The sequence below is a fragment of the Coregonus clupeaformis genome, chromosome 1, assembly GCF_020615455.1.
Source record: "Coregonus clupeaformis isolate EN_2021a chromosome 1, ASM2061545v1, whole genome shotgun sequence".
NCBI classification, from domain to species: domain Eukaryota; kingdom Metazoa; phylum Chordata; class Actinopteri; order Salmoniformes; family Salmonidae; genus Coregonus; species Coregonus clupeaformis.
This window is the reverse complement of record NC_059192.1, coordinates 34,681,187-34,708,836: the sequence shown is the minus strand read 5'-3', so window position 1 is coordinate 34,708,836 and position 27,650 is coordinate 34,681,187. Positions and strand designations below refer to the sequence as shown.

The 27,650-nt window shown below is 46.1% G+C and overlaps 1 protein-coding gene across 2 annotated transcripts in view; it reads right to left on the bottom strand.

The window, feature by feature from the left end:
• Positions 1-307: 307 nt before the first annotated feature.
• capn15 (calpain 15) overlaps positions 308-27,650 on the bottom strand; it is a 71,367-nt gene continuing 44,024 nt past the window's right edge. For both annotated transcript variants that reach the window (XM_045220781.1, XM_041877226.2), the window contains 10 exons: positions 22,519-22,727; positions 17,313-17,496; positions 16,426-16,649; positions 13,498-13,623; positions 13,104-13,256; positions 7,056-7,217; positions 6,511-6,743; positions 5,439-5,602; positions 4,501-4,679; positions 308-1,737 (listed from right to left, as the gene is read on the bottom strand). In XM_045220781.1, the coding sequence (XP_045076716.1) occupies positions 1,560-1,737; positions 4,501-4,679; positions 5,439-5,602; positions 6,511-6,743; positions 7,056-7,217; positions 13,104-13,256; positions 13,498-13,623; positions 16,426-16,649; positions 17,313-17,496; positions 22,519-22,727 (1,812 nt within the window). In that variant the 3' untranslated portion in view covers positions 308-1,559. The remainder of the gene's footprint in view (positions 1,738-4,500; positions 4,680-5,438; positions 5,603-6,510; positions 6,744-7,055; positions 7,218-13,103; positions 13,257-13,497; positions 13,624-16,425; positions 16,650-17,312; positions 17,497-22,518; positions 22,728-27,650) is intronic.

The following is a 27,650-nucleotide window of genomic DNA, read 5'->3' as shown; positions in this document are numbered from 1 at the left end:
TGACCAGATTTGCTGAAACAGCCAGAGAGACAACTATGTAAAAAAAAAAAAAAAAACTGCTGATGACACAGATCTGGACCACAAGCTCTTTCTCTCCCTCTATACTCAAAAACAACAGCTCCAACGTCATGGAAGAAAAGCAGCTACCTTCCCAAACCTGTCGAGTGATGGACCGCATGGATAACAAACGACAGCATGTCGAGTTAAAACAGCGAGATGCAACAACTTGAAGATTCCAGTTATGCTATATGTCCCGTACAGTACAGCTGTCTATGATACACATTGATTTGACATTTTTCTTTGTAACGGAGTCAGAGTCCAGCTTATATCTGAGGTGGATAGGCTTTGACTTGCGTTTGAGAAATAATAACACAGCATTTCAACAGCAGAGAAACAGGGGTTGACCGACAGAAAGACAGAGGAGACGGATAGAGAGATGGTAACCTAGATGGCTTGTTAAACGATTCCAGCACACGTACAAAACGCAGACCAAAGAAAGACAATAAAACATCTTTAAAAATGTAAATGACTGTGGTAAAATCGCTCGTCGGGTTTGGCTCACATAGTACCATGGTGTGGAGTACGGGGGAAGAATTGTACCCCCCCTCCCCATCCTGTTGATAGTTGACAGCTCCAAAGGTGCAGGGTACGGGAGGCAGGACAGGGGGCTTGGGGGAGAGAGCACCTAACTCTCCCCTCCATCCCCATCCCAAACTAAACCTCACACAGCTGCGCCTATTGGGAGTAGGACGAAGTTTCCCCTAGGCCCAGATGCTGATCTAAGGTACATTTTTGCAGTTCTGCCAATGAAAAAGGTTAGGCTTTGAGGAGGGGAAGCTGATCCTAGATCAGCTCAAGGCAACTTCTACCTTGAGTATGGTGGGGTGGGTCCATAGACCAAGAACAGTGGGGTCAGGTGGTCAGGTCAGTGTGGTGGATTGGCTCAGTTGGGGAACAGCCACCAGGTGGCTCAGTAGTTACAGCACTCCACCCTGACCTCTGAATGACATTTAACCTTTGGGATGTGGGGTCAACAGTCAGTGTTCCTGGGCGTTCGTTGACATCGGTTGGGGGTTAGAGAAAGAACGGGCGCTGTTCTGTTCTGGTCAGGGTGTCTGTCTGTGTAACATCCCTGGTCCATTGACAGAAAAACAGTACAGTGTTGTAGTTGACGAGGTGAGATCTAGAATCCTTCCTGGTTGGTTGGAGGTTGGAGGGTCTCAGGCTCAGGACCCCTCCAGTCACCCAGAAACACTGACTTCACCTGGGAGGGGTCCCTCATCTCCCATCACATCCACCCACTCCCCTCTCCTCCTTCCCAACTGGATCGAGGTGTTTTGGCAGGATTGAGTCCTCATCATTCAGGGATTGAGGAGGAAGAAGATGAAGCGCACGAAACCGCCAGTCATCCTTCCCACGGATGTCTCCTCCCTCTATCCATATGTGTTTATTCCAGCGTCACACAGCCCCTGCTTTCCGTACGTATGTGTTCGCGTACGCGTGTCAACGTGTGTATCATCAGCTTGTGTGTGTTTGTGTGTGTGAGGGGGGGGCCGTGGTCATAGGGGCCGTGGCCGGTGTAGGCCGTCGATGTCGGGGGTGAGCTGGGGGCTGTGCGTGGCCTTGGTGGGGGTCCAGTCCCCTAGGGAGGCCTGGGCGGCCTTACGGTGGGCCAGCCGGTGGGTGATGGAAAAGCCTGCGTTGCCCTCCAGCTGGGATAGCACCACCAGCACCTGCCTGCAGGGGGAGACAAAGTCAGATAACACAGTCAGGAAACATGGTCATGCATTCACGCAAGACTGTCCTCAGCAGAATGATGTGGTATATACCCTGACTGTACAAAACATTAAGGACACCTGCTCTTTCCATGACAGACTGACCAGGTGAATCCAGGTGAAAGCTATGATCCCTTATTGATGTCACCTGTTAAATCCACTTCAATCAGTGTAGATGAAGGGGAAGAGACAGGTTAAATAAGTATTTTTAAGTATTGAGACAATTGAGACATGGATTGTATATGTGTGCCATTCAGAGGGAGAATGGGCAAGGTAAAAAATGTAAGTGCCTTCGAACGGGGTATGGTAGTAGGTGCCAGACGCATCGGTTAAAGTGTGTCAAGAACTGCAACGCTGCTGGGTTTTTCACACTCAACAGTTTTCCGTGTGTATCAAGAATGGTCCACCACCCAAAGGACATCCAGCCAACTTGACACAACTGTGGGAAGCATTGGAGTCAACATGGACCAGCATCCTTGTGGAACGCTTTCGATACCTTTTAGAGTCCATGCCCCGACGAATTGAGGCTGTTCTGAGGGAAAAAGGGGGTGCAACTCAATATTAGGAAGGTGCTCTTAATGTTTTGTATACTCAGTGTAAATCAGGGATGGGCAACATTGATCAGGGTGGGGGCCACAAAAAAATCTGAACTCGTCATGAGGGGCCGCAGTTGCTCGCAGGTCTGCGTACCCACATCCATATCATTTTTTTAAACGTTTTATAGTTAATTTCGTGCAATTTTACACATTTGCCATGGGGTGTAGAGAAGATTTAGCAATTTTATAACTAATTTCATGCAATTCTACTAATTTAGCCATGGGGCAGAGTGGAAAATGAGCTGTTTTCCTGCTAATTTCCTGCAATTTTACACATTTTGCCATTGGGTGGAGAGGAATGTTTGCAGTTTTTAATATAATTGTATCCGTTTTTCACAATTCCTGACATTTAATCCTAGTAAAAATTCCCTGTCTTAGGTCAGTTAGGATCACCACTTTATCTTAAGAATGTGAAATGTCAGAATAATAGTAGAGAGAATTATTTATTTCAGCTTTTATTTCTTTCATCACATTCCCAGTGGGTCAGAAGTTGACATACACTCAATTCGTTTTTGGTAGCATTGCCTATAAATTGTTTAACTTGGGTCAAATGTTTTGGGTAGCCTTCCACAAGCTTCCCACAATAAGTTGGGTGAATATTGACCCATTCCTCCTGACAGAGCTGGTTTAACTGAGTCAGGTTTGTAGGCCTCCTTGCTCGCACACGCTTTTTCAGTTCTGCCCACAAATTTTCTATAGGATTGAGGTCAGGGCTTTGTGATGGCCACTCCAATATCTTGACTTTGTTGTCCTTAAGCCATTTTGCCACAACTTCGGAAGTATGCTTGGGGTCGTTGTCCATTTTGAAGACCCATTTGCGACCAAGCTTTCATTTCCTGACTGATGTCTTGAGATGTTGCTTCAATATATCCACATAATTTTCCTTCCTCATGATCCCATCTAGTTTGTGAAGTGCACCAGTCCCTCCTGCAGCAAAGCACCCCCACAGCATGATGCTACCACCCCCGTGCTTCACGGTTGGGATGGTGTTCTTCGGCTTGCAAGCTCTCCCCTTTTTCCTCCAAACATAACGATGGTCATTATGGCCAAACAGTTCCATTTCTGTTTCATCAGACCAGAGGACATTTCTCCAAAAAGTACGATCTTTGTCCCCTTGTGCAGTTGCAAACCGTAGTCTGGCTTTTTTATGGCGGTTTTGGAGCAGTGGCTTCTTCCTTGCTGAGCGGCCTTTCAGGTTATGTCGATATAGGACTCGTTTTACTGTGGATATAGATACTTTTGTACCTGTTTCCTCCTGAATCTTCACAAGGTCCTTTGCTGTTGTTCTGGGATTGATTTGCACTTTTCGCACCAAAGTACGTTCATCTCTAGGAGACAGAACACGTCTCCTTCCTGAGCGGTATGACAGCTGCATGGTCCCATGGTGTTTGTACTTGCGTACTATTGTTTTTACAGATGAACGTGGTACCTTCAGGCATTTGGAAATTGCTCCCAAGGATGAACCAGACTTGTGGAGGTCTACCATTTTTTTCTGAGGTCTTGGCTGATTTCTTTTGATTTTCCCATGATGTCAAGCAAAGAGGCACTGAGTTTGAAGGTAGGCCTTGCAATACATCCACAGGTACACCTCCAATTGACTCAAATTATGTCAATTAGCCTATCAGAAGCTTCTAAAGCCATGACATCATTTTCTGGAATTTTCCAAGCTGTTTAAAGGCACAGTCAACTTGGTGTATGTACATTTCTGACCCACTGGAATTGTGATACAGTGAATTATAAGTGAAATAATCTGTAAACAATTGTTGGAAAAATGACTTATGTCATGCACAAAGTAGATGTCCTAACCGACTTGCCAAAACTATAGTTTGTTAACAAGACATTTGTGGAGTGGTTGAAAAACGAGTTTTAATGACTCCAACCTAAGTATGTAAACTTCAACTGTAACAATTAAGTATACGACTGCAAGTAAACACTGTTAAAAAACACGGTCATTAATAATTTCTGTCTTCAACAGTGGTATATAGGCCTGTATACAAATTAAATGTGCTCTAGTTTATTTTATTTTATTTAGTACACTTTCTTCTCCGTGTACCTGGTAGCAAGTTAAGGTGTGTGAGTTTACTCTCTAAATAGGCCCTTAAAACAATGTACTGTGTGGTGTGCAGTACCTGTGCAGTGGCGGTACACTGTCGATGGTCTTAAGGCTGCCGCGGGTGGACACCACGTTGAAGCTGTCTGTACAGTCACATGACACGTGGAGGTAGTACTTGGGGTGGCGGTTCTCCACCACCACGATCAGCCCCGCCCAGCCGTGGGTCAGGTAGTAGCATGTCATACCCTCGCGACCCTACATACACAGATAAAGAGAGAGACAGACACGCAGACAGACACAGACAGACACACAGCCTGTTACTACATCATAATATATACATAATATGACAGGGTTACGCAATAGTTTAACGAACCAGTCTCTATAAATATTCCCTCTGCCTACTACTTTCGAGAAACGCAAGGCTCCACATACAGTAGGAAGTGTAACCCATGTTTTTACCCCAGCAGTGGAACATTCATGCTGCCTTGAATGTTTCCAAAGCTGTTGGTCACCTTCTGTGGATAGTAGATTCAGAGTTGGAAAACTGAATCATTTAACAGAGTATCGCTTACATTTAAAAGCCCCGCCGTCCCCCTCAAATACCTGGAAACATGACAGACCCTTTCAGACAGGCAGAAGTGTGTGAATGTAGAACAGATACTTGATTTGTGCATCCAACTCGCATCCACCCACATTCTCTTCCTTACTCTAGCCTTGTTTGGTGTGTGTCCATGAGAGTGTGTGTGTATGTGTGTGTGTGTGTGTGTGCCAGTCTCCACTGTCCACTGTGTGTGTGGGACATACATACACTCTCACAAACAGTCTTTGTTCTAGGTTAAGGAGGATGAAAAACAATTGTTTTTTTGGTGTGTGTGTGTGGCTCACCCCTCTTCCTCAACCCTCTCCCTTGTTGCCGATCAGGAGGACTACAATGTGTGTGTCTCCGAGTGTGTGTGTGTGTCTCTCACTGTGTGCATCTCTCTCTGTGAGTGTGTATGTGTCCATGCCCCTCACCTCGTGTCGCTCCCCCTTGTTCTCGGTTAGTAGGATGATGGCGTCGGCCAGCGTGGTAGAGGTAGCCTCCACCTGCTCCACCATCACCTGACGGGAGCTGTAGATGGCCAGGATGTACCCTGGGAAGTCCTGGTTGGGACGCCGTGCACTGGTTGGGCTCGACACTAAGAGAAGACAAGATTCCATTGTGATTGGTCCATGAACCCATAGAAAGCCATGTGAAATGTATAAAAGCCTTACTAAAACCCTGATGAAGGCTAAGGGCCAAAACATTGGTTTTATCAATAAAGAAGTGTTTGTATCAACTTCCACTGCCCTCCAAGTCGCTGAATTTCCTCTTCTCCTCCATTTTGTTTTCTGTTCCCTCATTTGAAAGACAAAGTTCAATCCAGAAGCTAGCAGGTTAACTACAGAGGGGTATTCCAGAAAGTCATGAAAGCAGCAAAGTCGGCTTGGCTGGTTGCTGTTTTTCGTCGCTCCCTGCTAGAGCGGCCCATCTCTCTCCCTCCTCTAGCGCTTTATCAGCTCTGGTTAATAAAGTAGCTTAAAAACTGACTTTTCTCCTGCTTCTCTCACTCGGAGTCTGGATCCCACCAGGTCTATACGGAACAGGTCTAGTTGTCCTCGGGTCCGTTCGGAGTGGGTCTCTATATTTTAAAAATGTATTTATGCATATTGGGTTCGGGTGGGAATGCCCCAGTTCCATTTCGGAATGGGTCCAACCTTTTGGACCCATGAAGACCTCTACCATGTGAGTCTATCATAGATGAATCAGTCCATAGGCATATTCTCCTTATTGAATGCTTTACCGGCTGCTCACACACATATTCAAACACAGCTGACACATTCGTACTATGAGATGACACATGCATATCATGAATGTGTCAGTTGTGTTTGAATAGGTGTGAGAATGTTGATGTGTATGTGTGAATGTAAATGTAAATGTAATTGTGTGTGTTTGTGTGTGAAGCTAGTGTGGGCGGTACTCCTCTACCATCCATTCATGCCAATCGGTAGAGGGATATACTGTAATACTGTATATGTGTATGTGTGTGTGTGTGTGTGTTTGTACCTGGTGTGGGCGACCCCACTCCGCTGACGTTCATCTGCCAGTGGTTAAAGGCGCAACACACCACGGCGTACTCGCCCGGCTCCAACATCACGTCGCAGCCCACAAACTTCTTGACGGCCCGCTTGCTGTGGGCCAGCAGCCTGCCCAGGGTCAGCTTGTTGCCATTGCCAAACGATGCTCTGAACACCATGATACACAGGTCCAACAGGGGGCTGTCTGCCGTCTCCGACCGTCTAGAGGAAGGAGGGGAATAGAGATTCAGAAGTTTAAAAGTTGTATTGTTTATTTACATGGTCTAAATGATTATTGTTCATTCCAACAGGTGGCTGTTGACCGAGAGAGAGAGCGAGAGAGAGAGAGCAAGTCAGCAAAAGAAAGAAAGAAAGAAAGAAAGAAAGAAAGAAAGAAAGAAAGAAAGAAAGAAAGAAAGAAAGAAAGAAAGAAAGAAAGAAAGAAAGAAAGAAAGAAAGAAAGAAAGAAAGAAAGAAAGAAAGAAAGAAAGAAAGAAAGAAAGAAAGAAAGAAAGAAAGAAAGAAAGAAAGTACCTGCTGCCCTCCTGGAAGAGAGCAAACTCCAGCGCGGTCCTCTCCAGCATGGTCAGAGCAGTAACCGTAACAGGACCACAGGCTCTACTGGGGAAATAGCCCTGTAACCGCACCTCCTGCCAGTCTGAGTGGATCTTACAGATGTCCACCGAGTCAAAGTACCTGTGGAAACACAAAAAATACACAGACAGGGTTAGAATCGCTGACTGTGTAACAGTCGGTTCCATCCTGACCAGGACGTGATCTTACAACCTAATCCACAATAACACTCGTCGCTCAAAGCCAATTGTGATGTCACTGATCACCACTAGTCACTTCACTACCCAGCCAGTTTCACCACTGCTTCAACTGCACAGGCACAAAGAGCCAAAGAAAAGCTGCCCAGAAAATAAACATACAATATCTGTTCTACGAATTTTGATACAACACGTGCTGACATCATATGATGAAATCTGTAAAGATTGTCGATTTTGATGTTCTGGGCCAACAATAAAACCATAGTCCCTTGATAGGGTTAATAGCAGTGTGTGATTGACTAAAACTAGCAGTGTGGTGCACCACAAGTAGCTGTGTTAGGCCCAATTAGAAATTCAAGCTGTGATGCGCCTCTGCAACATCTGTTCACATCAGCCCACAAACAAACACACAAACACTCACACACATGCACACGGCTGCTGCATGCCATGACAGGACTCCCTTCCTACACAGTAACTTTACGTGAAAGCTATACTGTATCAAAAGAGCACATAGATGCATACACACCCTCACGGCAATACTCCAATAAGCCCCATCTTTGATCAGCACAAAGTCTTCTGAAAGACAGCTCCTTCATTTGACTTCTTAAGGCATGAGCTATCTTGACATCCTTTCCTCTCCCTCTCTTACAAGTTGATGTTTTCCCGATAACTTTGACAGACACCCAACTCGGAAGACCACCCTCTGACCTGACATTCCAGTCGTTCACACGCACACACGATTCAAATGTATTTATACAGATCAAAGCCAACCCTTTACCTTTCTCCACCTTACTCCCCCTCCTCCGGTATGTTTACCAATCATCCCTCTCTCGTCTTGTGGTACGTAAACATTTGGCTTGCTAATAAAAATGGCTCTGCTTCAAAGCGACCGCCCCCAGAGACCCAACCAGTGACTGACTCACCCTCTTTTCCTCTCAGTCTGTTTTTCACAGTTTTATCACCCCCCCCGGCTTTGTCATCTGTCTGCTCCTCACTTTCGTCTTCCCAGAAGAAGAGAGGGATAAGAGGGTGGAGGTGGAAGAGAAAACGCTTTGAAACCAGAGTGAGGGCTACTGTGGTGTTCTTAGTTAAACTACTAGGCTACACCTGTTAAACGCTGTGAGGACTTCCCTTCAGTATTTGTTTGTCATGTACCCTTTACTAGGGATGGGCATTTGAAATGATTTCACTATTCAAATAATATCATGATATTTTTTCGGCTATCCGGGTAGTCGAAATACAGTACATGTTTTACAGAATATATATACAGTGCCTTCGGAAAGTATTCAGACCCCTTGACTTTTTCCACATCTTGTTACGTTACAGCCTTATTCTAAAATGAATTAAATTGTATTTTTATTCATCATTCTAAACACAATACCCCATAATGACAAAGCAAAAACTGGTTTTTAGACATTTGTAGAAACATCTCAAGGATGATCAATGGAAACAGGATGCACCGGAGCTCAATTTCGAGTCTCATATCAACCCCACGGTGGCGTTATAACGGGCACATGTTTATATCTCTTGATCTGTTTGACTCAGAGTGATGAAATTTGGCACACATGCTCAGGGATATGAGTTTTGCTAACCCACGCAATATCTCAGTCACCACTGGGCCGATTTTGACGAAACTTGGGTGAATGATGAGTCTTGCCATAGAGATCCACCATTTACAAAATTACACTGATTACGTACGTTAGTCACAGGTGATATCTCAGACGCCTTAAAAATAATAATTATTGGCCTATTTATTTTCTTCTCAAAAAGGAATACTCTCCCAAGTAATTGAATAATAATGTCAGTCGGATATTTGAATATTCAAATAACCATGCCCATCTATACCCTTTCCCTTGCGGTATGCTGAGCAGAGTTAGCTACTGTGTTCCTTCCCTCTTCTTTCAGATACAGTATATAGACAGACAGACAGTAGTGTTGTCACGATGCCAGAATTTTGACTTTGATTCTGATACCAGGTTTAGTATCACGATTCACGTTACCATCACGATATTTAATACCAAAACGATACCACTTTTTTTTTTTAAAGAAGGCATATTAACCAAAGTCACAGAATGGCACTTGATTCAGACAGATAAACCTAGCTACTGCTTTGTTCAATTGTTGGGCATCTTTTGAGTTCAACATCTTAACATTGGACATTTTTTAAGTCAACATTTTTCAGAGACAGCCATGTATGCATTAATGAATCAATCATACAATCAATTTGACTTTGTTTTTACCAATCTAACTACATAATGGTAATCATTTATTTGAATGGTAAATCTCTATTGATAAACTGGGTAAATCAAGATGTAGCCTAGGCCTATCCACAATACAGGTGAATAGATAGATATTCAATAGGAGTGTGTGCATGCATTGAGTTATTGAGCTTGTTTTGGCTGATTTCATGGGGCTACAGATGACAAACAATCTGTTTCCCTTCCATTTGGGGCTTATTTTATTGTCCTGATCAACATTTGCATAGATGTAGCTTATTTTATAAAAGTGTGCGCTGTCTCTTTAACAAGTAATGACATCATTCATCAGGCAAGAGGGGGGGCAGCCCAGAGTCAGTTGGCTGAGGCAATAGATAATTTTTATTTATTTTATTTTACCTTTATTTAACTAGGCAAGTCAGTTAAGAACAAATTCTTATTTACAATGACGGCCTACATCATCTTTGGGAGAGACCTGAGAGAGAGACCGATTAAGTGAATTAATAACGTTTTTGGTGGCATTCAGCTTTGAAATCAGCATATTTTGCATTATGGTTAGCATATTATCACAAACAAAGTACCAGGGTAGTGAATTGGTGATAGCTTTAGCTGTAAGCTAGCAAGAAAAGTGTGCCTACAAAGCTGGAAACTACCGGTACCTTCTCATATTGTAAAGTGTTCTAGCCTGTATGGACATTGTTTTGCAAAAAGTAATTAACAGTTTCAACATTTCTACATGCCGTGTCGCATTATTCAAGTGTGTTAACTTCTGTGCAGCATGAGTGGGGAGCTCCCATGATGCAGCCCAGACTCCCAGTGCAGACAAAGTGGAGCAGGCACAGTGCTAAAAGGGGGACATCGGCTGCGCTGATAGACAGAGTTGATCCGTGAGACACATTTGACAGAAGTACCTAAACTAACAAAAATGATAGTACCGAACCGTTTTTCAGGATGGCTCACCCCTCACAGTTCTGGGTGACTTTAACCTCCCTAAGCCTTTGACTCATTTCTCTCTGCCTCCTTCTTTCCACTCCTTTCCTCTTTTGACCTCACCCTCTCACCGTCCCCCCCCTACTCACAAGGCAAGAAATACGCTTGACCTCATCTTTACTAGATGCTGTTCTTCTACTAATCTCACTGCAACTCCCCTCCATGTCTCCGACCACTACTTAGTATCATTTTCTCTCTCGCTCTCCTCCAACACTACTCACTCTGCCCCTACTCAGATGGTAATGTGCCGTCGCAACCTTCGCTCTCTCTCTCCCGCTACTCTCTCCTCTTCCATCCTATCATCTCTTCTCTCTGCTAAATCCTTCTCCCTCCAATCTCCTGATTCTGCCTCCTCAACCCTCCTCTCCTCCCTTTCTGAATCTTTTGACTCTCTATGTCCCCTATCATCCCGGCCGGCTCGGTCCTCCCCTCCTGCTCCGTGGCTTGACGACTCATTGCGAGCTCACAGAAGAGGGCTCCGGGCAGCCGAGCGTAAATGGAGGAAAACTAGACTCCCTGCGGACCTGTCATATTTTCACTCCCTCCTCTCTACATTCTCTTCCTCTGTTTCCATGGCTAAAGCCACTTTCTACCACTCTAAATGTCAAGCCTCTGCCTCTAACCCTAGGAAGCTCTTTGCCACCTTCTCCTCCCTGCTGAATCCTCCTCCCCCTCCCTCTCTGTGGATGACTTCGTCAACCATTTTGAAAAGAAGGTTGACGACATCCGATCCTCATTTATTAAGTCAAATGACACCGCTGGTCCTGCTCACACTGCCCTACCCTATGCTTTGACTTCTTTCTCCCCTCTCTCTCCAGATGAAATCTTGCGACTTGTGATGGCCAGCCGCCCAACAACCTGCCTGCTTGACCCTATCCCCTCCTCTCTTCTCCAGACCATTTCCGGAGACCTTCTCCCTTACCTCACCTTGCTCATCAACTCATCCTTGACCGCTGGCCATGTCCCTTCCGTCTTCAAGAGAGTGAGAGTTGCACCCCTCCTCAAAAAACCTATACTCGATCCATCCGATGTCAACAACTACAGACCAGTATCCCTTCTTTCTTTTCTCTCCAAAACTCTTGAGCGTGCCGTCTCTAGCCAACTCTCTTGCTATCTCTCTCAGAATGACCTTCTTGATCCAAACCAGTCAGGTTTCAAGACTGGTCATTCAACTGAGACTGCTCTTCTCTGTGTCACGGAGGCTCTCCGCACTGCTAAAGCTAACTCTCTCTCCTCTGCTCTTATCCTTCTAGACCTATCCGCTGCCTTTGATACTGTGAACCATCAGATCCTCCTCTCCACCCTCTCCGAGTTGGGCATCTCCGGCGCTGTTCACTCTTGGATTGCGTCCTACCTGACAGGTCACTCCTACCAGGTGGCGTGGCGAGAATCTGTCTCCGCACCACGTGCTCTCACCACTGGTGTCCCCCAGGGCTCAGTTCTAGGCCCTCTCCTATTATCTCTATACACCAAGTCACTTGGCGCTGTCATATCCTCACATGGTCTCTCCTATCATTGCTACGCAGACGACACACAATTAATTTTCTCCTTTCCCCCTTCTGATAACCAGGTGGCGAATCGCATCTCTGCATGTCTGACAGACATATCAGTGTGGATGTCGGATCACCACCTCAAGCTGAACCTCAGCAAGACGGAGCTGCTCTTCCTCCCGGGGAAGGACTGCCCGCTTCATGATCTCGCCATCACGGTTGACAACTCCATTGTGTCCTCCTCCCAGAGTGCAAAGAACCTTGGCGTGACCCTGGACAACACCCTGTCGTTCTCCGCTAACATCAAAGCGGTGACCCGATCCTGCAGGTTCATGCTCTACAACATTCGCAGAGTACGACCCTACCTTACACAGAAAGCGGCACAGGTCCTAATCCAGGCACTTGTCATCTCCCGTCTGGATTACTGCAACTCGCTGTTGGCTGGGCTCCCTGCCTGTGCCATTAAACCCCTACAACTTATCCAGAACGCTGCAGCCCGTCTGGTGTTCGACCTTCCCAAGTTCTCTCATGTCACCCCGCTCCTCCGCACACTCCACTGGCTTCCAGTTGAGGCTCGCATCTACTACAAGACCATGGTGCTTGCCTACGGAGCTGTGAGGGGAACGGCACCTCCTTACCTTCAGGCTCTAATCAGACCCTACACCCAAACGAGGGCACTACGTTCATCCACCTCTGGCCTGCTAGCTCCCCTACCTCTACGGAAGCACAGTTCCCGCTCAGCACAGTCAAAGCTATTTGCTGCTCTGGCACCCCAATGGTGGAACAAGCTCCCCCACGACGCTAGGACAGCGGAGTCACTGACCGCCTTCCGGAGACACTTGAAACCCTACATCTTTAAGGAATACCTGGAATAGTATAAAGTAATCCTTCTACCCCCACCCCCCCCTCCACTTTATAAAAAATAAATACAAGTGGTTGTCCCACTGGCTATCATATGTTGAATGCACCAATTTGTAAGTCGCTCTGGATAAGAGCGTCTGCTAAATGATGTAAATGTTAATGTAAATGTAAAAAAAGTACAGGAGTTTCGGTATTCCGTGAAATACTAACAGACAAACACATTGAGACGCATTGGTGCATTGAGACGGGACCTACTTGATGAAGTCTCCGTACTCTATCCAGAAGACACCCTCGCTGCTGCCATGGGCCATGAGCTCATGGCGGAGGTGCTGTGGCCAATCAGGCCACTCGTCTGACCAGCTGCCATTCCACGAGAAGCGTCCCCATGGGTTCCTCAACCGCAGTAGTCTGAGCGGCAGAGAGAGAGCAAAAAAAATGCAATTGAATTGGGACTGAAAAACTGAAGGACACTTATCAGGGTTCGATAAGTTTCTTACAACTACCCGCGGCAATAATGGAAAGGACACAATGACAGGAATCTGAAAAAGAGACATGGCCCTTCTCACCAATAACGTATAGCCCCACCCCCTTAACACTTTTGACCAATTAGCCAAAACCAGCTCCCACTAGTAACCCAATCGGCTCTCACCTGTAGCCCTGTACGTCCCGTACGTCCAGGATAGAGTAGGCGTGGCGAGGGCGGAGGCCCAACGACTCATACATCACATCATCCACCTTCATGTTCCCTCCTCCGCATGACGCCCCCATTAGAAACCTACCCACCGCACACAGAACATTGATAGAGATACATTCTAATGAGTTGGGGTCCCATTTCCATTATGTGCAATGTTCCCTCTAAGATGCACGCGCGCGCAGTGGCCTTGAGACTGCTGCGAAGCTCCCCGGGACTGCCGTGCAGAAATATCAGCCCACAGAGAGAAGCACGAGATTGAACTTCACTCAACTTTCTAGAGCAGTGGTCACCAACCGGTCGATCGCGATTGACCGGTCGATCTCCAAGGCATTCCTAGTTGATCGCCAAACATTTCTGTAAAAAACACAACGATAAAGCCTTGTGTTCCTATTATTATTATTTTTGTCTGTTGGCGGTAGGTGCAACAATTCAGCTGCCTGCACACCAGGTAGGCGAACTGTTGTCATTTTGAACCATTTCACGTGTCTGAAGGTACAAACTCTGCCTTCCCGGCAGACCGGAAAATCAAGTGCACTATAGGCCTACCGCTGGCCAATCGGACGACTCAGATGACTGTGTCTGCAGTAACGTAGCAGGCATAAAAGAAAACTACAGCAAAGCTGATACTGTGAGATATCAAAACGTTTAAAACCATGACTAGAGAGAATGTCAACGAATACAGCAAAGAGATGCTGCTTTCAACACTTGTATAAGCCATAAAATGCGCATTCTTTCTATTTCCACTACAACAAGCACTGCAGCAGTAATGAATGAGTAGGAAAGTGTATCGATAGGCTTGCGTTGTTATAATTAGCGGCTTGGGTCTTTTTTAATATCACGGAATATAGAATATAGGATTAAACAACATTAATTTGTGCATGAGGCAGAAATCATGCGGTGCGACTTGAGTTTCGCCATAATCTGGAAGACGGTGTCCCTTTTTGGTCAGTGTCAGTGGAGGAAAGGGAGAGAGGAGGGATGTTGAGAGGCGGACCATCAGTCTACTGCTCTCTCTCTCTCCGCTGAGACTGACCATCAGATGCAGGCACCATCAGCCCAGTAAAATAAAAATAAAAAGCACATTATTTAAATGTATGCTCACTCAGCTGTGCTTCACAAGTAATACAACAACAGATCTATCACCGGTGCGATCAAGTAGCGTACGTCTTTTTTTTATTTTTTATGGCCCGAACAACAATGCATTGTCAGGGTAATTCAAGCAAAGCCAATATGCGGTGATAAGGTATTGGGCCTATAGCTTACTGCACAAAACTCATTGCTACAGTACTGTTTTAATTAGTTGATGTTGCATAGGCTTTCGTTTTTAAGTCATGTAAAACAAATATTCTGAGCGGTAGATCTCGGCTTGCATTTTGACTCAAAGTGATCTTGACTCAGAAAAGGTTGGTTACCACTGTTCTACAGTTTTCCCTGTTAACACCATCAACGTTTCCCTTTACTGTGGCAATTGTGATCGAATCAATGCAATATTAGCCACTTTAATGCAACATACCGAAACAAAACGAACTATGCAAGAGATGTTGTTGTAGATTCTATTGCATTGACACGCACTACTCAGCCAGTACTCTACACAGACCGGTGCGGCAAAAACAATCAGAGCTGCAGAAGGCCTATATGCAAATAGACCATTGCCATATATGGATCTGTGCCATTTACTTTGAACTGGACTGTGTTTACAGCATGAGCGGTCGTGAGTAGATCCGCATGTTTTGAGATCAAAGCGAGAGCTGCATGTAGCCACGTGTGCACATTTTGTTCTTATCCTTTGCTAGTTAGGGAGTTATAGATCATTTGTAGTCAGCAATAGGGGAGTGTAGCTCAGTTGGTAGAGCATGGCGCTTGCAACGCCAGGGTTGTGGGTTCGTTTCCCACGGGGGGCCAGTATGAAAATGTATGCACTCACTAACTGTAAGTCGCTCTGGATAAGAGCGTCTGCTAAATGACTAAAATGTCAAATGTAAGTGATTGCTTCCTACAAGAGCACCAAGCGTACACATTTCTAGACATCTTTGAAAAGCGAGTCAGGTAAAGAGCTTTTTTTTCTGTCTTAATGGGGCAGTGTTGTATTTTGAGACAGGAATGAATAAGCTAAGTAGCCAATAGGCATTGGGTAGCATAATTTGTCTGATTCTCTGTAATAATGTTATGGGAATAATAATGCATTTTATTTTGTAAAGTGGTTTCTTGCATCAAACAACACAACAACATTTTCAGTCACCTCCTTGTCTGAAGGACAAGTGGATAAACAGGTTAATGTCAAGCACTGCGTGTTTTTTTCTCTCAAAAGTCTCATGGAATGTACGCCTACATTGACCACCACACATTGGCTGCTATTTCCATGTTAAAATGTTATGGGATGCATTTTCTCCATTGTTTTTGATGGTAAACCACTCTGGTAGGCCTACGCTATGATTAAATAGCCACAGTAGCCTACATGGCCACTGTTAAAACTGTAACTTAAAGCGGGTACAGCCTCAGTGTTCACAGTAAACACGCGCTGGAAGTTGCACAGAATTGTTGCGCTTAGCAGACCTGAAATTTGCTCAGTGCCGAAAATTTGTTGAGGGAACATTGATCACGTGTCACCTTAAACTCTTGGGGGTGGTTGCCAAAGTGGACCCAGATATAAGCCTCCTCCTGGACTAAAAAGCATTCTCCATTGAACATGCTTGTTAGTCAAGGAGTAGGCTGAATCAGGGTCCATTCAATAGGCCTCTTCATGTCTTTTCAAATAAATGGACTTGTTCTTGACCTAGACTCTTGAGAAACTACTTCATACCTCGTGCCATCTGTGCACATCATGATACATCTACACAGCATTATCGACTTTCTCCGAAGACAAACCTCCTCTATCCCCCTTACCCGGCCTCCTTAGAGCTGAGCATCTTGGCCCAGATGAGGTCCGTGTCGATGGGCTCCTCGCGGGGGTTGGTGGAGCTGACCTGCAGCATCAGGGAGTCACACGGTGCCCCCGTCAGCGTGGCCAGGCCCTCGATGGCGCGCCCTGCCTGCAGGGCAAAGTAGGAGCCATGGAGCTTGGCCAGGGCCTTCTCTATCAGGGCCACCCAGAGTTGCTTACGCTGAGCCTGGCGAGAGAGAGGAAGGAGGAAGAAAAAGGGGGATGGAGAAAGGGAGGAAGGAAAGACAGAGAGAAGAAAAGAGGGATAGTGAGAGGCAGAGGGGGATAGAGGTGGTGAAGTAGGGAGGATGGAGAAAGGTAGTGAAGGGGATAGAGGGAAGTGGAGGATGGAGAAAGGTAGTGAAGGGGATAGAGGGAAGTGGAGGATGGAGAAAGGTAGTGAAGGGGATAGAGGGAAGTGGATGATGGAGAAAGGTAGGGAGAGAACAGTAGGAAAGGGGAGCGAGACACAGAGAGAGAGCGCAAGGGAGAGGGAAAGAGAGAAGAGTAGAGAGAAGGAAGGATGGGGATAGAAGGAGAGGGAACGGGATAGACAGAGAGAGAGAGAGAGACAGAGAGAGAGAGAGAGAGAGAGAGAGAGAGAGAGAGAGAGAGAGAGAGAGAGAGAGAGAGAGAGAGAGAGAGAGAGAGAGAGAGAGAGAGAGAGAGAGAGAGAGAGAGAGAGAGCGAGAAGAGGTCAAATTAATGAGCAGTGAATAACCTTGCAATGCAATGAACTTACAGGGAAGAAAACATTCAGAGTTCACAAAAGCAATGAAGGACCATTTCATTTTTGTATTTAATGCATAATACATCCGTGCGCGTGAGTGTGTGGTGTCCCACCCCTTACCTGGGAAAAGAGCAGGTATCCGTACTCATCGCAGGGAAGCATGTCATCCACCAGCACGGTGATCCAGGTACCATCCTTACAAAGCCTGACCTGGTAGGCCCCCTCCTGGCAGATCCCCCTGGTGATCATCACCCTCTCCACCAGCTCTGGACGCTCCGCCAGCACCGCCAACGCACTCAGGAACCTACAGGAGGCAGCAACGAGATAACCAGTCAGTAAGTCAGGCAGGCATAGTCTTGAAAACCCGACCCAAGGCAACACAGTGACTAGGGTCTGGTTTCAATGATGGACTCTTTTGGCACTGCCTACGTCAATAAGGGGAGAAACAAAATTCTGGGGACTATCCCAACAAATCACAAGGCAGACATGCCAGAACTTTGTGATTCAATACCAAAGTTTAAATAAAATCAAATCGTATTGGTCACATACACATATTTAGCAGATGTTATTGCGGATGTAGCGAAATGCTTGTGTTCCTAGCTCCAACAGTGCAGTAGTATCTAACAATTCACAACAATACACAAATCTAAAAGTAAAATAATGGAATTAAGGAATATATAAATATTAGGACGAGCAACGTCGGAGTGGCATTGACTAAATACAGTAGAATAGAATACAGTATATACATATGAGATGAGTAAAGCAGTATGTAAACATTATTAAAGTGACTAGTATTCCATTATTAAAGTGGCCAGTGATTCCAGGTCTATGTATATAGGGCAGCAGCCTCTAAGGTGCAGGGTTGAGTAGCCCGGTGGTACCCCTGCTAGTGATGGCTATTTAACAGTCTGCAGGCCTTGAGATAGAAGCTGTTTTTCAGTCTCTCGGTCCCAACTTTGATGCACCTCTACTGACCTCGCCTTCTGGATGATAGCGGGGTGAAGAGAACGTGGCTCGGGTGGTTGTTGTCCTTGATGATCTTTTTGGCCTTCCTGTGACATCGGGTGCTGTAGGTGTCCTGGAGGGCAGGCAGTGTGCTTCCAGTGATGCATTGGGTAGACCGCACCACCCTCTGGAGAGCCCTGAGGTTGCGGGCGGTGCAGTTGCCGTACCAGGCGGCGATACAGCCCGACAGAATGCTCTCAATTGTGCATCTGTAAAAGTTTCTGAGGGTCTTAGGAGCCAAGCCGAATTTCTTCAGCCTCCTGAGGCTGTTGCGCCTTCTTCACCACACTGTCTGTGTGGGTGGACCATTTCAGACTGTCAGTGATGTGTACGCAGAGGAACTTGAAGCTTTCCACCTTCTCCACTGCGGTCCTGTCGATGTGGATAGGGGCGAGCTCCCTATCCACATCTGTTTCCTGAAGTCCACGATCAGCTCCTTCGTTTTGTTGACGTTGAGAGAGAGGTTATTTTTCCTGGCCCCACTCTGCCAGGGCCCTCACCTTCTCCCTGTAGGCTGTCTCATCATTTTTGTTAATCAGGCCTACTACTGTTGTGTCGTCTGCAAACTTGATGATTGAGTTGGAGGCGTGCTTGATCACGCAGTCATGGGTGAACAGGGAGTACAGGAGGCGGCTGAGCACGCACCCTTGTGGGGCCCCAGTGTTGAGGATCAGCGAAGTGGAGGTGTTGTTTCCCACCTTCACCACCTGGGGGCGGCTCGTCAGGAAGTCCAGGACCCAGTTGTACAGGGCGGTGTTCAGACCCAGGGCCCCGAGCTTAATGATGAGTTTGGAGGGTACTATGGTGTTGAAGGCTGAGCTATAGTCAATGAACAGCATACTGAGGTAGGTATTCCTCTTGTCCAGATGGGATAGGGCAGTGTGCAGTGCGATGGCGATTGCATCGTCTGTGGATCTATTGGGGCGGTAAGCAAATTGAAGTTGGTCTAGGGTGTCAGGTAAGGTAGAGGTGATATGATCCTTAACTAGCCTCTCAAAGCACTTCATGATGACAGAAGTGAGTGCTACGGGGCGATAGTCATTTAGTTCAGTTACCTTTGCTTTCTTGGGTACAGGAACAATGGTGAACATCTTGAAGCAAGTGGGGACAGCAGACTGGGATAGAGAGAGATTGAATATGTCCGTAAACACTCAAGCCAGCTGGTCTGCGCATGCTCTGAGGACGCGGCTAGGGATGCCGTCTGGGTCGGCAGCCTTGCGAGGGAAAACATGCTTAAATATCTTACTCACGTCGGCCACGGTGAACGAGAGCCCAAAGTCCTTGGGAGCGGGCCGCGTCGGTGGCACTGTGTTATCCTTAAAGCGGGCGAAAAAGGTGTTTAGCTTGTCTGGGAGCAAGACTTCGGTGTCCGCGACGTGGCTGGTTTTCCCTTTGTAATCTGTGATTGTCTGTAGACCCTGCCACATACATCTTGTGTGTGAGCCGTTGAATTGCGACTCCAATTTGTCTCTGTACTGACGTTTTGCCTGTTTGATTGCCTTACGGAGGGAATAACTACACAGTTCGTATTCAACCATATTCCCAGTCACCTTGCCATGGTTAAATGCGGTGGTTCGTGCTTTCAGGCACAACCTTTACAGTGGTTTTAGTTAAGGTAGTTGATGCAAACGAGCCACTTGCGAAATGCACTCATTAATAATAACCTCCATGTTCTCCATCTTCCTAGCTACTATTTTATTCAAGCGGATAAATTAGTGTGGATAAATTAGAGTCCATACATTTTATTTTAGTTTATGGTAATTTGACCCCCTTTTTCTCCCCAATTTCGTGATATCCAATTGCGATCTTGTCTCATCGCTGCAACTCCCCAACGGGCTCGGGAGAGGCGAAGGTCGAGTCATGCGTCCTCCGAAACATGACCTGCCAAGCTGCGCTGCTTCTTAACACCCACTTGCTTAACCCAGAAGCCAGCCGCACCAATGTGTCGGAGGAAACACTGTTCAACTGACGACTGAAGTCAGCTTGCAGGCTCATGGCCCGCCACAAGGAGTCGCTAGAGCGCGATGAGCCAAGGAAAGCACCCCCGGCCGAAACCTTCCCCTAACCCGGACGACGCTGGGCCAATTGTGTGCCGCCCTATGGGACTCCCGGTCACGGCCGGCTGTGACACAGCCAGAGATCGAACCCCAGGCTGTAGTGACGCCTCAACACTGCGATGCAGTGCCTTAGACCGCTGCGCCACCAAAATAGTTTATAATTGAAACCAGATTTTTGAGACTAAGGCAGGCAGACAAGAAGGTCATAAGTAAGTAAGTTAGTATAAGTCAGTCAGTCAATATAAGTAATTAATCACATTTATGACAGGATTCCGGACTGTAGGGTTTTTACGCTATTTCCAACTTCACAGTAGGGCTGAAATGCCTTGAACATGTGAACTTTCATATGCCTTAATATGCCTTTTATTATGAGCCTAGTTTAGCCAAGGAAAAAAGCACTGAGCTATGTAGGGAGAAAGGCAGGACCCATGATTGGCTGAGATAATGGATAATAGACTTCCTTCTGGAGGACAATGCCATGCTGACTCAGGCGTTTACATGTGAATTCTGAAAGAGATGGGTGAGGCTTAAGAGGGTGTGAATGATTCTGAATGGGTCGTAAACAAAGAAGAGCTCTCTATAGAAGTGCGAAAATCATTCAAGGTATTTTTCTCCTACTCGTCTCCAAAGTGGCATAACAAGTTTATCACATTTCAAAGCAGCATAACTTCCCCATGTTTCCTCCAACTGCAGTGTATGATACGCCACTTTGAAGCTCAGCTTCTGTACTTTTATAAATTGATGGTTGACTTGCCACCAACCTCAACCCCTAAAAGAGCAACGCAAGGTGACAGAAGCCAGGACAAACTCCAGATGTAGGAGGACAACATTGAGAGGAAGCAGACTAGAGTGAGGTTATGGAATGCAGGAGATCTTCTACTAATCTATCCTTCCTAGTGCTGAGCCCCTTCATTTGAGGCCTTACTCAACAAGCACTCACTGTATGTGTGTATGTGTGTGTGTCTGTGTGAGCATGCGTTCTCGAGCTAGAGAATCTGTCTCAAGAGGGGCTCTGCATGATATTCTAGTATCATCTCAACGAGACATTTTCAATAATAACTCTATCTCCCTGTCTGCTCCGGGTACAGTGCTAGACAAGCGTGGCCGATCTGGCCATTCAACCCCATGCAAATCCAATCAATGCAAATCAGATAAAAAGAATTGAATCAAAATCCAATTACTTTGGGCATAGCGACAAGAACGCTGGACTATGACGGGTCGTGTTTCTAGCCTCTCCGGCCGCTCAAGGGTGGGTTGATGTGACGGTATGCGATTTGACGTGGTTGCGTGGCTGGGGATGTGTAACATGGACTGTAAATGTGACTAGGGTGGGATTCAGAATGGGAATTGGGTTACTTCCTGTAGTGTGAGAGCGAGTGAAGGGGTGCCTAGGGAGGGTTATTTTTGATAAGCGGCTGTGTGTGTGTGTGTGTGTGTCTGTATTTGAGAGTAAAAAGTGTATGAGAATGAGTGTGTGTGTGTGTGCGTGTGAGAGAGAGATAATGAGTGAATAAGAGTGTGTGTGTGTGTGTGTGTAGGAATGACTACACAGGCCCCAAGGACACCCAAAACAAGGGCGTGGAGATAAAATGTGTCCAGACCTACATTCCTCTGAATAATCCCCCAGTCAGGTGCTGTATCAGTACATCTGGCCGCCTCACCCCTCCTCTCTCTTCCCCTCTCTCCACTCTTTATTCATACTCCTTCTCTCTTCCCAGCTCTTTCTCGATCTTCTCTTTCTATCTATTTATTTATCCCTACCTCTTTCACTCGCTCCCTCCCTCCCTCTAGCTCCTTCTCTCTCTCTTTAGCACCCCCCCTCACTCTCCCTCGCTCCCTTTCTCTCTCTCGCTCTACTTTAGGCCCAGGGAGTACATCTATATTCATTTTTCAATGATGAACAACCCGGGCCACCAGTGTGTTTATTTATTCTCTCCCACTGACCTTTAAGACGAGCGTTGAGAGATCACCTCTCTCTCACATGCAGAGGGGAGTCGGTTTATTCATTCAGAAACACCTTAGTAATAAACCAGGGAGAGCAGAGACAAACACTGTTTCTAACAAGCACAGCAGGCACACCGAACACGCAGGCCCAGTGTATACACTATGACACACAAGCATGCACACACACACTGTTTAAGGAAGGTAGTACACAGTTTGGTACCCACACAGACTCACGCGGACACACACACACACACACACACACACACACAGTTGAGCTACAGATACTACGACGCTGCAAACGTTCAATGATGACAACTCACCAACAATTTCCCAGCAGGCCTTGCAGGATGTCCGAGGGCCGAGGGGTGCGGAAGACAGACCATTTGACGCCCCGGTCCTTGAAGTTGTTGCAATTGATCTCGTGAGGGCGGAGCCACTTTTTGATTCGCTGCTGGACGCTGTCGCCCTCGGGGAAGCCAACGGATCGCGGGCCGGGAGGGAAGCTGTCGTCCACGAAGTTCACCACGTTCTAAAAGTCAGAGAGATATAAAACATTACCCTTAAACTCTAAAAGTGACAGAGGTTACACAAAAGTCCAGCTGAGAAACACACAAGGATCAGTAGAATCTGATGAAGTAAGTTAATGGCCTGGGTACGAGCACGAGACATTTGCTTGGAGAGGAGAAGGCTGAACAAGTGTATTATCATCCTGGCATCAAGACTAGTCAAGACAAGACTAAGTCACCACACTGAGAGAAAACATGTATGTTGGCTGCAGTCTGGAAATCCCCACAATATAGAGGAATGTGGGGTAAGTTCAGCCAAAGGGTTAAATGAGCCACCCCTTGTTTCTAGGACGCCATACACAAAATGTATCATGTGACCAAATATTTTGGAAGAGGTCATCATTTCATGGAGGCTGTGAAGGAAAAAACCACATGGAAAAAGTGGTAAGCAAGTTAGGTCCAAAAAACAGATTTTCACAAAGTTAAATAAATGTATTGTTATAGGTTTCATGATGCTTGTATCTAAACCAAAGTAGATCGTTTTAATATTGTTTTGTATATCAGTTGGGGTCTCTATAAGCTACAATATGAGATCCTAAACCTAGGATGAAAGTGCACCCTTGTAGCTGTGTGGGCTAATATAGTCAAAATGTTTGCCTTGGGGTAAGTTGAGCCAATGGCCACCATACCCCATACAAATTATTATTACATTTGGTTAGTTTTATGCATAATATGCATTTTTGTTGCAATGTAGACATCATCATGCCCCGTGTTACAAATGTAAAACAAGCAGGGGTCTGGCCCCCCTTGAGGTTCTTCAGAGAGCAGCGAGAAGGGAAGAAGTCCATTCGAGCAACAGCAAGGGATGAACAAATAGACTGAATGACACTGTAGAGGTACAGTGCATTCGGAAAGTATTCAGACCCATTGACTTTTTCCACATTTTGTTACGTTACAGCCTTATTCGAAAAATGGATTGTATGTATTTTTCCCCTCATCAATCTACACACAATACCCATAATGACAAAGCAAAAGCAGGTTTTTAGAAATGTGTGCAAATTTATAAAAAATAAAAAATTGAAATATCACATTTATATAACTATTCAGACCCTTTACTCAGTACTTTGTTGAAACACCTTTGGCAGCGATTACAGCCTCGAGTCTTCTTGGGTATGACGCTACAAGCTTGGCACATCTGTATTTGGGGAGTTTCTCCCATTCTTCTCTGCAGATCCTCTCAAGCTCTGTCAGGTTGGATGGGGAGAGTCGCTGCACAGCTATTTTCAGGTCTCTCCAGAGATGTTCGATCGGATTCAAGTCCAGGCTCTGGCTGGGCCACTCAAGGACATTCAGAGACTTGTCCCGAAGCCACTCCTGCGTTGTCTTGGCTGTGTGCTTAGGGTCATTGTCCTGTTGGAAGGTGAACCTTCACCCCAGTCTGAAGTCCTGAGTGCTCTGGAGCAGGTTTTCATCAAGGATCTCTCTGTACTTTGCTCCATTCATCTTTCCCTCGATCCTGACTAGTCTCCCAGTCCCTGCAGCCGAAAAACATCCCCACAGCATGATGCTGCCACCACCATGCTTCACCGTAGGGATGGTGCCAGGTTTCCTCCAGACGTGACGCTTGGCATTCAGGCCAAAGAGTTCAATCTTGGTTTTATCAGACCAGAGAATCTTGTTTCTCATGGTCTTAGAGTCCTTTAGGTGGGCTGTCATGGGCTTCCATCTGGCCACTCTACCATAAAGGCCTGATTAGTAGAGTGCTGCAGTCCTTCTGGAAGGTTCTCCCATCTCCACAGAGGAAGTCTAGAGCTCTGTCAGAGTGACCATCGGGTTCTTGGTCACCTCCCTGACCAAGGCCCTTCTCCCCCGATTGCTCAGTTTGGCCATGTGGCCAGCTCTAGGAAGAGTCTTGGTGGTTCCAAACTTCTTCCATTTAAGAATGATGGAGGCCACTGTGTTCTTGGGGACCTTCAATGCTGCAGAAATGTTTTGGTATCCTTCCCCAGATCTGTGCCTCGACACAATCCTGTCGTCTCGGAGCTCTACGGGCAATTCCCTTGACCTCATGGTTTGGTTTTTGCTCTGACATGCACTGTCAACTGTGGGACCTTATATAGACAGGTGTGTGACTTTCCAAATCATGTCCAATCAATTGAATTTACCACAGGTGGACTCCAAGTTGTAGAAACATCTCAAGGATGATCAATGGAAACAGGATGCACCTGAGCTCAATTTCGAGTCTCATAGCAAAGGGTCTGAATACTTATGTAAATAAGGTATTTCTGGTTTTTATAAAAACCTGTTTTTGCTTTGTCATTATGGGGTACTGTGTGTGGATTGATGAGGATTTTTATTTATTTAATCAATTTCAGAATAAGGCTGTAATGTAACAAAATGTGGAAAAAGTAAAGGGGTCTGAATACTTTCCGAATGCACTGTACATTGACAAAAAATAAAACAACAGTACCTGTGTGAGAGACTATGATAGAGTACCAGAGGCACACAAGGTCTTATCTGATGACATGGAGTCTGAGCTTGCTAAACATATCAATAATCTCGCAGACCAGTTTCATGGGCTTAGAAGCCTCAAATGCAGAGAACTTGCCTACAAATTGGTACATCCTCCCTGTCCCCTGTCCCAGACAACTGGTCAAGAAATGGAAGGGTAAGTGATATTGAACAGAGAGCTCTATATCTAAATGTAGGCATACATTTAGATATACAATATACCACACCCCCATTCCATGAATTCAACTTTGACCTACCAGCACCCACTGTCACGTAACACCATCACCGACTTACCCCAAAGCGGCTCAACTTACCCTGTCCCTAGACTCAACTTACCCCATAGTTGTGCCAAGAGACCACTTTTTTGGACAAGCTATGTTTTCAAAACGGTTATGTTTACATGAATTCTGATTATTTCCAGGGATACACATCCTGAAATATATGTAGATATCTATGTTAGAAAGAATACTATATTTCCCTTGCTGTAGTGATGCTGAATGTAAAAAATGGCTCAACATACCCCACTCTTCCCTACTGCAAATATAGTATGTGTTAACTAACAACACATGTCAAATAGCCTAAACATGCCAGGGTAGCCTAAACATGCAACTATCAGAGATCCAAGGTTAGGACTATAAACCATTATAGACCCTAGCCTACATGTTTTCTGTCTGACGTCTGTGTTAAACGTATGATTATTAATTCGGAGCCCTGCATGCCACCATAGGAGCCACAGAATGCTGAGTCGTGAACAAACACCGGCAGCGAATATTCATGTGGCGAAAGGAGCCTCCCCCTGCTGCTAACACATTAAGATGCACGAGCAGCATGGAAGGTGCCAAGACACATCAAAACGCATATTCCGAGATCAAGAAGACGGCACGCTGAATCACACAGCGATGCTTCTAAACACACCGACTCGTGCACCCCATGAAGCACTTTCAAGCGCTCACTTAGGCTAAATCGTGCTTCTTTGAAAAGTGCAATTGATTTAATCTGTTCAATACAAATGTAAGTGATCACTGTTTAACAAAACAGTTTGAATTTAGGCGAACCGACCTACAATAATGACCTGCCAAAACCCTGCTCGACAAACCTGAGGGAACTCATACAAAGACTAGCCTATCCTATTCCCTCTGTGCGCTGGTGGCAGCGGTGGCATCCTGCATCCTGAACCAGTGGTAAGTACTGTAAGCACCCCGGCGGTGCACAGTCAGTGGAGGCAAATTGATTCGTCACCCTACCCAAAAGCCACTTCTGTCGCCCTCGACACCGTGGCAGACAGCGGCAGCAGCACATTGGCCCCTGCTCCCGTTTCCCATCATGCCCCAGCAGATTTAGCCCCCCCCCCCTCCGGGTCCGTCGGTGGCTCACTGGCTCTGCAGTTCAGAGGATAACACCGTCCCTGTTTGTTGTCGGGCTTAGCCAGCAACCGATAACATTTTCCTTGCTTCACAGCAGTTGGGAGGGCTTTCAGCGTTGGCTGACCTGCAAATAGAGAGGCCTTTTTTACTTTAGTTCCAAAAGCCACTCGCCGACAGCACAGGACCTCGGAGACGGCAGCATATACGAAATAGGATAAACGTGTACAGTGTATGTGGCGTGTCCACTTTCAGCACACGTGGAAATCAAAGGCAAACGAGGACGAAGCAGATGAGTCATCATGACACGTGTAGAAATAGGACAGACTGCCACAGCGAGCCAGACAGACAGACAAGACACAAACAGTCCCATGAAGCGTTAGTGTCCCTTCAGCTATTCTCGCCAGGGCCAGCTGTTTGAGGCCTGTTGTGATGGCGACAGTGCAACACAGTGCTGGTCTGACTGCCTGACTGTCTCCGATGGAACCGTGTTGGGTAATTCCCAAGGCTGGGCCAATGCCAATGCCTGAGAGCACTCTACTGCATTCACAGTCACAGTTCATGGCTAGGCAAGTCCGGCTAACAAAACACACAGCACTCCAGCTGTCTGAGTTTCTATAGAAACCTGAATCAATACTGGGACATTTGAATGCGGAGAGGGAGTGACTGGCACTCACTGCAACCAAGTGCGATGCTACAGTCAACCTATTGATCGTGGTAATAGATGGATTTTGAGTCGACATGACAGTGGCACACTTATTGAACCGCCATCACATAGAAACAGCGCTGATAACGCTTCCACTGACTTATTGTAAAACACGTGCCAATATGGCGAGTTGAAACATGTGGCAGTTGAAATTTGTCAGAGTAGAAAGTGGTGATTTGCCTGTCGCTGTAAGGTTCACAAGCTTTCAGTTAAAATCCACGTGTAGGCCTACTGTTTGAATCGTGCTGTTATATAGCCTTGGCTATTTAATGAAAAGTAGAAGGGACAGATGGAACATATGATGTTGTTGTCAACAGAGGAAACATAAATCAATATCTTCAGTGTAGTCTGCATGTTCCCAAAGAGTT